Genomic DNA, 11,846 nt, shown 5'->3' on the forward strand with positions numbered 1-11,846 from the left:
CTTCCAACTCAAAACATTGCCCATTATCAGAAGAGGTTTGGGGGAAATTATGACCCGACTCGCCGAGTCGTATGAGCGACTCGCCGAGTCCCTCCATGACCAAAACTATTCCGTCGATTTCAGTTGGTCTTCATGCATCTAAAACATATATTTGACCTCCTAGGGTCCATATTACACATAAAGTTACAAACTTGACGTTCATGCATGGGGTATTTGGCTCAAATGGTCCTCAAAAGGGGTTTATATGATGCATGGGACTCCCATGGCCATAAAGTTGGCACCCTTATGCCATGGGGTCCCTTTAAGGCTCTGGATCTGAAGTTATAACTCCCCAAACAAGCTTCTACCCATTTATGGTTCCATAAAATGCTCCATAAAACCCTAACTTACCCCCATGGAGGGATCTAAGGAAAGAATAAGCAAGGTATAGGCTTTTACCTCAAATGAGTTGGAAAAGTGGCACAATCTTTGGATCTACTTGCTTCCCCGAGAACCTTCAAGCGTTCTCTTCCTTCTTTAGCTTCAAAATCACCACAAACACACAACTATGGCTCAAGAACACTAAAAATGGACTAGCCTTTCGTGAATGTTGTTAGGAGGTGATGGAGGTCGTAATGAAGGCCAGTTAAGGCGTTTAAATAGGGTGCAAACCCTTAAAATTAGGGTTTCATCCCGACATGCCTACTCGTCGAGTCAGGGAATCTGACTCGACGAGTAGGTCCTTCCACCTGCGTCCAAGTTTCACCTTTACTCGACGAGTTGGGGCCTCCAACTCGCTGAGCCCCAGAGTAAATGTGCAAATATTCATATTAAAAGTACATACCAGGAACCGAGCGCTACAATATTACTTTAACAAGACCTGAAATTACATATGTTGTTCATCGATTAAGTTAAAGGATGTCTAAGCCCTTAAAGCCTCATTATCATGTTGTACAACATTAGTTACGATTTTTTTGAAAACAAATTCGGGACAAGGATTATTTTTGTCATCTAAATCTTTTTTACAATTACGTGCCTTTAGTGATTCTGACTGGGCTGGATGTTTGGATACAAGAAGATTCGTAACAGGTTTTTATGTCTTCCTTAGAGATTCATTAATCTCGTGGAAATCGAATAAGTAATGTACAGTCTCTCGCAGCTCAACTGAAGCAGAATACCGAGCATTGGGTTCTATGATTTCTGAGATTATTTGGTTACGACATTTACTTAGATTTTGGTTTTACTTCCTCCACTCCTATCTTAGTCTTTTGTGGTAATGAGTCAGCCATCAAATTGGCAACCAATCCAATTTTCCATGAACGAACGAAACACTTGGAAGTTGATTGCCATTTTGTATGTGATAAAATTTTGGACAAAACAATCAAGTTAATGCCAATCCATACTTCCCACCAACTGTTGATATTTTCACTAAACCTATATCATTCTCCAAACTTCAACCTATCATCTCCAAGATTGCAGTTAAAAACATTTTTAAGTTTCCATCTTGAGAAGGGGGGGGGGGGGGGGGGTGACATTTATTATTTATCAATGCTATGTCGTTTTATAGTAGTTTGTTTGTTTGTTAATAAGGTAGTTAGGTATGTGGTGCAAGTTAGCTTAGCTGTGTTTGTTGTGTGTATGTTAGCATGGTATGTATAGGTAGTATAAATACTCTTTGTAACAGATTAGTCTTGGTAATGAGAAAATATGTTCCCATTCGTGATCGGTTGTTCTTAGTCCAATAGGCATTGATGTTCCTTCGGTTTTATGTCCTTCATGTGATTTGCATTCAAAAGGCATAAGAAAAGTGTTCCTGTTTTATGAGGTGGTTGTTCGGATTTGGTTGTGGGTTGCGAATCGGGTGGTCCTTCCTCTTCCACTTAAGGTGATCCTTTTGACTACAATTTGGCTGCTTTGGATTATATAAAAGCAATATGTTTATTCAATCGTCTACCATCTCACGAAGTAGTATATGTTTGAAAAGATTGTAATTACCTCTTCAGATTGGTTCAGGAATAAGATCAATAGAGTTAGCATTAGTACATTACTTGGACTTATGGTTACAAATCTTAATCCATAATATTTCGTTGTAATTGTTTTGCTTTCTATCTCCTTGCTTGTCTTCTTTAATAAAATTCAGCGGTTCAAATAAATATATGACAACCCAAAATGATGCTGATAAGAGATTTTTATATACCAAGATAAAATAAATCAAGATCATTGAAAATGCAACGAACTAACAACAATATTCATATCAAACGACAAAAAATAAGATTAAAATTTCTGTTTCTCTATAAAGTTTAGTAAAATTCGTCGTATGTTACAACCCCAACACTTAACCATTAAAAATATTACGAATTAGTGAGCCACCATTAGATTTTAAAGAGCCATACGCCATAACAAGCAAATAATAATATCCTATTTCCCGTGCTCCCAAAATGAAACCTTTTTTCTATGTTGTACTCAAAAAGCATAAGCTACCAATATCAGATGACCGAAGCATTCAGGTCATCTGATATCTGATGACTGGAACATTATAGTAATGTTCCAGTCATCTAACCAGATAGAACAAACAATTCAAACAATTATCTGACGGCCTCAGGCGCCGAATTACAATACGGTGTATGCAAACAAACCAACTTGGTGGACATAAGACAAATGGTGGCAAAACCGACACCGGCCACCACACCCGCCATACTTTTCCGGCGATCCAACCTCACCGCCCTTTTAAACATACTCAAAAAACACGGTATCAAACCGCCACACGCAAACACCATCAAATGGTCCAAACCGCTATAATCAATCCCTGCAAGTATCGCACCGATCGCTGAAACCGGGCCCACAATTCCAATCAACCCGGACCCCGCCAACGCCCCGTACCAACTATCAGTCGCTCCAAATATACAACTCGCAACCGCCGCCCCGCGGGTCAACCCGTGGAGACAAACGGGGAGGAGCATGTGGCGGCCGAACCCGTACGCTTTCGGTGCCGCCACACCTAACGCGAGCCCTTCCACTAGGGCGTGGAGGGCAATGGTTAGACATGAGAGGATTGATTGGAGGGTGGTTGGGGAGATGGTGAAGGTGGGGGAATAACGGGAATCCGGTAAGGTGTTGGCGGAGGTTTTTTTCCGTGCGGCGAGTTTGGTGGCGGCGGTGGTGGTGATGTGGGTGAAGGTGGCACCGGTGGCTAGGAGGAAAGCGAGGGTGAAGAAGTTGAGTTTGGAGGTGAAGAGAAGTTGGAGGGGCCGCCAGGTGGCGAGGAGGAAGGCGATGCCGGAGGATATTCCGGTGAGGAGGGTGTGGTGGAGGTGGAAGGCGAGGGCGAAGGCCACCAGGATGTTGCCGCCTAGTAATGGACCCAGACCAAAGAGTAAGGAGACTAGGAAGCCGGATGCGCCTTCTGAACTACATTTAAGAAAGTTTTGTTAAAAAAAATTTAAATTGAAGAAACTAAAAAAAAAAAATTGAACTCAAAATAATTCAGGAAAAGTAACTTACTTGTAATTGAGGCCGAAATTTTGGAACATGGCTCCAAGAGCTTCCATGGAGGCAACTGAAAGAGTGGCTGCTGATGCAACATGAGATGGAGATGCTTCCTATAAAAGTAAGACAGAAAGAAACCGTTCAAATATTTTTCATTAAGAATCTTGTGGAATTGGAATTGAAATTTGAGATTCCATTCCATGGTAGGGTGAAAGGAATCCAATTCCATTCTTCCGTTTACCTTAAATGCATCTGGAAGAACCTCAGCAACAACCATCCAGATCATACACCCTGCTGCAAACCCCGTACAAAATGGCAACATTTTATTGAAGGCATCAGCACATATAAACGAAGGCACTGCTACAATAGGCTGTCAAAATAAAAATATAATCAACATAAAATATCAAAGATCAAAGCTTTCAATTATTTAAAGAAAAGGGTAATAGGGTATTAGTATTATACCTGGGGCAAAGATGTAATTACACTCCATAACATAGCATTTTGTGGAGAGACTCCTCTTGATGCAAGAACCATACTAACAGCTAACCCTTCTGGAATATTATGAACAGCAATAGCCAAAGTTACCAAAAGACCCTGAGAAAGACCTTTTGATCCAGCAAAAGATACTCCAACTCCAGAACCTTCCCCAAAAGAATGAAGTGTCATGATCCCAATTACAAGAATAACCTTATTTGCATCTGCTCCTTTTATGTCCAACATACTCACTTCACCATAATGCTCAAGAAACTATAAAAGTAAAAAAAATAAAAATGTAATACCCATAAAAGATAACCTTTAAATGAGGTTATAGATTCAGTACATACCTGTTTACATAGCCAGATAAAGATGCCACCTGTCAAAATACCCATGACAACCCAACTACCACTACCATGATCTCTTCCTTCTTGTATCAAATCAAAACTTGCTGCTAACATAACTCCTGCAGCCATTCCATTACATATTCCTGCCCATTGAGCATCAAGTTCAACAAAGAAAAATGGCAAAGCACCCAAACCAGTAGCAGCAGCCATGGCTAATGTAAACAGAGCAACAGTAGTCACTGAAACCCTGTTGTTTGAGTTTCCACTCTTTTTTCCATCAAGTTCTTCGTTAATGGTGTTAAAGACTTCACCTAAGTTGTTTCCATCTATAACACTTCCTATGGTGTCCTTCAATGGAGCAGTTATTAGCCTCTCTGTAGTAGTAGTCTTGTTTTCTGAATCTGATGTAGCAGAAGTTGTATATAGAACTAGTGAAAAGAGAAAGAGTATGAAGATTTGTTTATGTATTGAACCCATTGTGTTTGTTCCTAATTCCTATACACAACCTAATCTATCTTGATTTCAACATAATATCTCCATGGTGCACTTCTTATCAACACTTCTATACCAATTTTACCGTAATCACCGGGAGAAATGACTTTGAGAACTGTTTGTTAATGGAATATAGTGAATCAATCCTTCAGTTAAAACCACATCAACTCATCAAGCAAGTTCAGCTAAAGCAGAGTTCAGGTTTTTTGAATATAAACATGAATCTGCATTAGCCTTCTTGGACACTTGAGCTTGTGTGTGTCTCACCTGAAATTTCAAGAAAAAAGACGATAAAATTGGGAATATTATTATAAATCTGCACCTTATGTGGGTCATCTCAAAACGGAAACTAAAAACATTGAGCATCATCAATTTCAGAAGTCATGGGATGAATATATTTTGGAATTCTGAATTTAACCTAGCTAATTCATGACTAAGTACTACGCAATTTCAGAATTCATATCATCTGAGCAGCTAAGACTGTTGCCTTGAATTCTGTACTAAATCATAAAAGCAATTCTCAAGCGGAATTCTACAATTTTAGTTGGATCAACGGATCAAGAGCATTGTCTTCGTTTGAATTGAAATTTCATTCTATCACTGATTCTAGTAGACATAATTAATCACTTCTTAATTTCTTAACCTTTATTGTATCACAGATTACAACCCAAATTGATCACCCAGTTTAAAACAAAAAAATGGGAGGGATCAAAATTGTAACGCGAATCTCCAAGCTTTACAGCTAAGAAGCACAGCAATGAAGCATCCATTATCGAAACGTATTCAATTTCGGACTCCAAAAACATCTACTATAAAAATTTTAATTGATCTATGAGAAAAATGATCTGAAGAAAAAAAACCCTAAGACCTAAAAACGTAAACCTGAGAGTATAAAAAATCAAGGATCGAACCTGCTAATCGAAGAAATCAGCCGTCATGGACAGTTATTACGGCTTCAAAAATCCCGAATGCGTAGATAGAGAGACGACTTTAACAACCCACGGATGACGGAAACGCAGATTCTGCCATGAGAGACAAAAACCGCGGTTGTGACGACGAATTCCGCGGTCGAACCCCCTGTTTTCTTATCTATTTTCACTTTCAGTCCCTATACTATTTTATTAGTTACATCCGCATCTCGATTTTTCTATAGGGTAAATTACTTTTTATACCTTCACGCGCTAATTCAAAAATAAAATTCAGAAAACTTTAAAAATGAAAACCTAGACAATATCATAACAAATCAAGAAATATAATTCTAATCATGATTGAAAGCAAGCTATAATATTTATAAAAATCAAACCCAAAACCCAAATGATATATACTTCAAACTCATTTTGTACTAGAAGTCCTTTATAATAACAAAGATTTATTAATTACAATGCAAGCAATGATACACAATAAATCAAAGTACGGTTTTTAAACGATGTTTGGGATTTTTTTTTTTTATCTAAATTAGCTTCACATGATAAGTAAATTTGAATTTTTTATTACATAAAATATAGTTTGTTATTATGGTTTTTTGTGTTATGGTGTCCTTAATAATCATTTTGATTGTTCGGAATGAAAAAAATAACTCGTTAATAAACAAATTATCAAATTTTTACTTTTCGGTACAATATAAACTAATTTAAACATTTCTTAAACTACGTTTGGTACTTAACAAGCTTATAATGCAATTTCAAAGACCCTCAAAATATTTTTGGTTTCGTCATGACAACATGTGGAGACTACTAATGAATCTCGCCAAACTATGATTGTTATTATAAAATTTGATGTTCAAACATTACTTCAAACACCAATTTCTTCCAACGATTAAGCTCGAGATGTAGAACCATATGCCTTTTGAATTAACCTTTGACCTAATCGCATGCATTGTCGTTAACTCATGGTCTATTGATGTTACATCAACCTTCACCAGTCTCCTTCTCCTTACTGGTGTATGTCAATAAATCAAGGATAGTATCTAAAGAAAAAACAATATAGGTTATGTAACATCCAAAAATACGACCCAAAATTTTTTGTTTTAATAATAATAAAAAATCATATACTGAACGTCATATCATAAAACCATACGTCAAATATCTCAAATCATAATAAAATGTCGTGAAACAACTGTATCAAATCAGACTAAGAATCAAAACAAACTCCCAGGACAAAAACTGAAGCTGTGGTGTGTGCAATGACATCATCCCGAGCTCTTCCCTTTACTTGCGGAAGTACCTGAAACCAAAACTAAAACTGTAAGCACGAAGCATAGTGAGCTCCCCCAAACTACCACATACCATACAATGCATATAAAACACACACTGGGCCTTGCCCACTGCATCGGACCGAAGTCCGAAAACTGCATCGGATCGAAGTCAGGAACTGACTGCATCGGACCGAAGTCCGGAAACTGCATCGGACCAAAGTCCAGAACTAACTGCATCGGAACGGAGTCCGGAACTGACTGGGGCCTTGACCCCTGCATCGGACCGAATCTGACTGAAAATAGCATAGCATAAACATATCAAATAGCATAAACACATATATTATATACTGCATCGGGCCGTAGCCCGGAACACTTAACACATAAATCCTATCTGAGCCACGAAGGCATCAGACATACTAACTACTGCATCAGACCGAAGTCCGAAACTACTGCTAACTAAACAGGCGGGCATTGTGGCCGTAGACCCGTTCTTACTAGAAGGAAACTCACCTCGTAATCTGGCTGCTGAATGAACTGCTCGGGAAACTGTCTGCTGCTGCTCCGGTACCTCCTCGACTACAATTTCCATAATTACGCTAAATCAATCACTGATAACTACACTGAGGGTAAAATGACTATTTTACCCCTGGTCAAAGTCAACCTATTGGTCAAAGTCAACATATAGTTGACCTGACTCATCGAGTTGGGTCACCAACTCGTCGAGTCCTTACTCTCACTTTCTTGCTTCTGCTCGCTACTACTCGTCGAGTTTGGCATAGACTCGACGAGTTCCTCTTCGACACTAACACTCAGTCAATCTGCATCTGACTCGCCGAGTTGTATGAACAACTCGCCGAGTCCTCCTTCAACACATGAACACTCTGGCTGTGACTCGCCGAGTTGTATGAACAACTGTTTGAGTCTGTTCTTGAGATATGAAGATTGCCTTGGACTCGCCGAGTCAGGGCATTGACTCGCCGAGTCCCTCTATGAATAAGTTCTATCTCCGACTCACTGAGTCCACCTATAACTCACTGGTTCCACCCGGCATGACACATAAAAGGGGAAGGAATCGGGGACTCGCGACCCGACTCGCCGAGTCTAAAGAACAACTCGTCGAGTCGTTTGCATGCAACACTACTACGATGATTCAGCTCAAATCTGATGCATATAACTTATAGATCTGGGTTCATAAAGCTTAGTTACCATGTAAAGTTTCCAACTTTACGTGTACATATGCATGAAAAGGTATTTAAAGGCTAAAAAGACACTTAAAGGAATAGATGTAGGGCTTTCAAGCAAAAGGCTCCATAAGGGTGTTAGATCCACGACTTAGGGACTGAAACATGACTAGACCCGAAGGCCAATCACCCCAATGTGATCTCTCTACCATAAATAGCTAAGGAATAGATTAAATGTTCTAAATGTGATTCAAAAATAGAGAATCAAACATAGAAACAGAGGGAATCCGATTTTTACCTCAGTAACTCTGTAATAGATGCACAATCTTTGATCTCCTTCTACTCCCTTGGATCTAGCTTCCTTCTTCTCTCCCAACACTTCAAGATTCACACAATAAGTGCTTAAAATGCTCAAGGAAAGGTTACGGTTTGCTAAATGATGCTCTGAGGGTGAAGGGGACGAGGTTGGGGCTCATAACATGGTCTAAATAGGGTGCAAAACCTGGGGATTTAGGGTTCCATTCATACTGATGGACTCGTCGAGTCCAAGATATGGACTCACCGAGTCGCCAACTTAAACGTGCTAGAAATCCCGTCTCTACTCGACGAGTCAGGCTACTGACTTGTCGAGTTCCTCTTGAAACTTGAATAAATAATAATATTAAATAACATACCAGAATCGGGGCGTTACAACTCTCCCCCACTTGTCTCAGACTTCGTCCTCGAAGTTTGCTGCTACTGCATCTGGGAACAACTCTGGGTAGTGCTCCCTCATCTCCTCCTCTGCCTCCCACGTCCACTCAGATCCCTTCCGGTGCTGCCACTACACCTTTACCAACTGAACCACCTTGTTCCTCAAGGTCTTCGTCTTTCGATCCAAGATCGCAACCGGTCTCTTAATATAATTCAGGCTGCCATCAACCTGAATGTCCCCTAAGGGTACAACTGCTGAATCATCCACCAAACACTTCCGCAACTGGGAACACATGGAAAGTGTTTTGGATCTGGCTAAGCTTCGCCGGAAGATCCAACCGATAAGGGACCCGACCCACCCGGGCCGAAACCCTAAAAGGACCAATAAACTTGGGGCCCAGCTTGCCCCTCTTCCAAAACCTGATGATACCCTTCCAGGGTGATACCTTCAGAAGGACCATATCGCCCACCTGAAACTCCAAGTTTGAGCGCCTCCTGTCGGCGTAACTCTTCTGCCTACTCTGCGCAGTCTGCAGTCTACTACGAACCTGCTGGATCAACTATGTCGTCTTGAGCACCAGCTCGGTGCTCCCAATGACGCGTTGACTGACCTCGCCCCAACAAATCGGGGTCCTGCACTTCCTCCCATAAAGCATCTCGAAGGGAGGGCGGTCAATACTCGCATGATAACTGTTGTTATACGAAAATTCCGCTAATGGAAGATACGTATCCCAACTGCCACCAAAATCTAGGACACATGCCCGGAGCATGTCCTCAAGAGTCTGAATCGTCCTCTCGCTCTGCCCGTCCGTATGAAGGTGGAAAGCGGTGTTGAAATGGAGACGAGTACCCATCTCGTCGTGAAACCGCTTCCAGAATCTGGAAGTAAAACGGACATTTGTTTTTGACACCACTGATACCGGCACTCCATGTCGTGCCACAACCTCTCGCACACACACACACACACACACACACATATATATATATATATATATATATATATATATATATATATATATATATATATCGGCTAGCTTCTCAGCCGATATGCTCTCCTGGATCGGTATAAAATGAGCACTCTTCCTCAACCAATCCACTATAACCCAAATCGAATCCACTCCACGTGTGGTCCTGGGAAGCTTAGTGATAAAATCCATAGTGATATCCTCCCATTTCCACACTGGAATGTCCAACGGCTGCATCTTGCCATGAGGCCTCTGGTGCTCCGCCTTAACCTTCCTGCAGGTCATGCATCTTTCCACATACCAGGCGACATCCCGCCTCATGCAGGTCCACCAATAGTCGGGTCGAAGATCCCTATACATCTTCGTTGCCCCTAGATGGATGGAAAATCGAGACTTATGGGCCTCGTCCATCAACACCTGCCGTACTCCCCACCAGTACGGTATCCATACTCTCCCGTGAAGGATAAACAATCCTCGACTGTCGTAGTCAAAAGAAGCTACTCGGCCCACAATCCTCTCACACTTCTACCTTTCCTCCTTGAGGCCCTCGGCCTGCGCCTCTTTGATTTGCTCCAATAATGGAGTAATCACTGTCATCCCCAAACAAATATCTCTGATCGGGGCTGCTGCTGCCTTGCAGCTCAGGGCGTCAGCCACTACGGTGGCCTTTCCTGGGTGATAAAGGATCTCACAGTCGTAATCCTTCCACATCTAACCATCGCCTCTGCCTCATGTTCAGATTTGGCTGATCCATGAGGTACCTCAAGCTCTTGTGATCCGTGTAAATGGTACATCGGACCCCGTAGAGGTAATGTCTCCAAATCTTGAGGGCAAACACCACTGCCCCTAGCTCTAAGTCATGTGTAGGATACTTAGCCTCGTAAGGCTTCAACTGTCTCGAGGCGTAAGCTATCACACGGCCTCGCTGCATCAACATTGCTCCCATACCTGTGATTGAGGCATCACAGTAGACTACAAAATCTTCTATTCCCTCTGGCAGGGTAAGAATCGGTGCCTCGCACAATATCTGTCTGAGGGTCTCAAATGTTGCCTGCTGCTCAGGCCCCCAACGAAACGCCACCGACTTCTTGGTTAGTCAGGTGAGCGGTACTGCTATCTTGGAGAAATCCTGAATGAACTTCCTGTAGTACCCTGCCAAACCTAGGAAGCTCCAAATCTCATATGGAGACTTCAGGGCCTCCCATTGCATCACGACCTCTATCTTGGCCGGATCTACCAAAATACCCTTCTGGTTGACAAGGTGCCCAAGGAACTGCACCTCGCGCAACCAGAACTCGCACTTGGAGAACTTTGCGAAAAGTTTCTCCCTCCTCAAAATCTCCAGCACCTCCCTCAGGTGCTCCTCGTGCTGCTCTTGAGTCTTGGAATACACCAAGATATCATCTATGAATACTATCACAGACCGATCCAGCATCAGCCTGCACACGTGGTTCATGAGATCCATGAACGCGGCTAGGACGTTGGTGAGCCCAAATGGCATCACCACAAACTCATAATGTCCATACCTGGTCCTGAAAGCAGTCTTCTACACATCCTCGTCTCTGACTCTCATCTGATGATACCCGGAGCGTAAATCGATCTTAGAAAACCAAGACACTCCCTGCAGCTGATCAAACAAATCATCTATCCTCGGAAGTGGGTAACGGTTCTTCACCGTTACCTTATTCAGCTCCCAGTAGTCTATACACATACGGTGCGACCCGTCCTTTTTCTTCACAAACAAAATCGGTGCACCCTAGGGCAAAATGCTCGGCCTGATAAAACCCTTGTCTAGCAGCTCTTGCAGCTGCGTAGATAACTCATCCATCTTTGGCGGAGCCAACCGATACGGTGCCTTGGCTATCAGAGCCGCACCAGGGATTAAGTCAATCCCGAACTCGACCTATCTCTCAGGAGGTATTCCAGGCAAATCCTATGGAAATACATCCGGGTAGTCTCGCACTACCGGAACATCATCAACTGTCGTCTTGCCCTTCTTCTGGGCATCTAAAACATAGGCAACATAACCGACACA

At 41.9% G+C, this 11,846-nt stretch overlaps 1 protein-coding gene across 2 annotated transcripts; it reads right to left on the minus strand.

Moving 5' to 3' along the window:
• Positions 1-2,227: 2,227 nt before the first annotated feature.
• On the minus strand, positions 2,228-5,842 carry LOC145101191 (ZIP metal ion transporter family). Of its 2 annotated transcripts, none has more exons than XM_079038366.1 (6): positions 5,690-5,842; positions 4,290-5,045; positions 3,928-4,212; positions 3,707-3,835; positions 3,481-3,578; positions 2,228-3,387 (listed from the first exon to the last, which is right to left on the minus strand). In XM_079038366.1, exons 2-6 carry the CDS (start codon positions 4,761-4,763, stop codon positions 2,565-2,567), a joined length of 1,809 nt encoding a protein of 602 aa, XP_078894492.1. In that variant the 5' UTR covers positions 4,764-5,045; positions 5,690-5,842; the 3' UTR covers positions 2,228-2,564. The 2 variants fall into 2 exon arrangements, with proteins under 2 accessions (XP_078894492.1, XP_078894500.1); XM_079038374.1 differs by having other exon boundaries at positions 2,726-3,382.
• Between the last annotated feature and the right edge of the window lie 6,004 nt (positions 5,843-11,846).

The sequence above is a fragment of the Lactuca serriola genome, chromosome 1 (assembly GCF_051521515.1).
Source record: "Lactuca serriola cultivar US96UC23 chromosome 1, Lser_US96UC23_V15, whole genome shotgun sequence".
Lineage (NCBI taxonomy): Eukaryota > Viridiplantae > Streptophyta > Magnoliopsida > Asterales > Asteraceae > Lactuca > Lactuca serriola.

Bases quoted from the DNA above. Each gene is read 5' to 3' on its own strand.
- LOC145101191 (XM_079038366.1), bottom strand. From the start codon at position 4,763: ATGGGTTCAATACATAAACAAATCTTCATACTCTTTCTCTTTTCACTA. The intron at 3,836-3,927 runs GTATAATACTAA...TTATTTTGACAG, and splicing joins TAATTACATCTTTGCCCCAG to CCTATTGTAGCAGTGCCTTC. The intron at 3,579-3,706 runs GTAAACGGAAGA...TTACTTTTATAG, and splicing joins TTCTTCCAGATGCATTTAAG to GAAGCATCTCCATCTCATGT.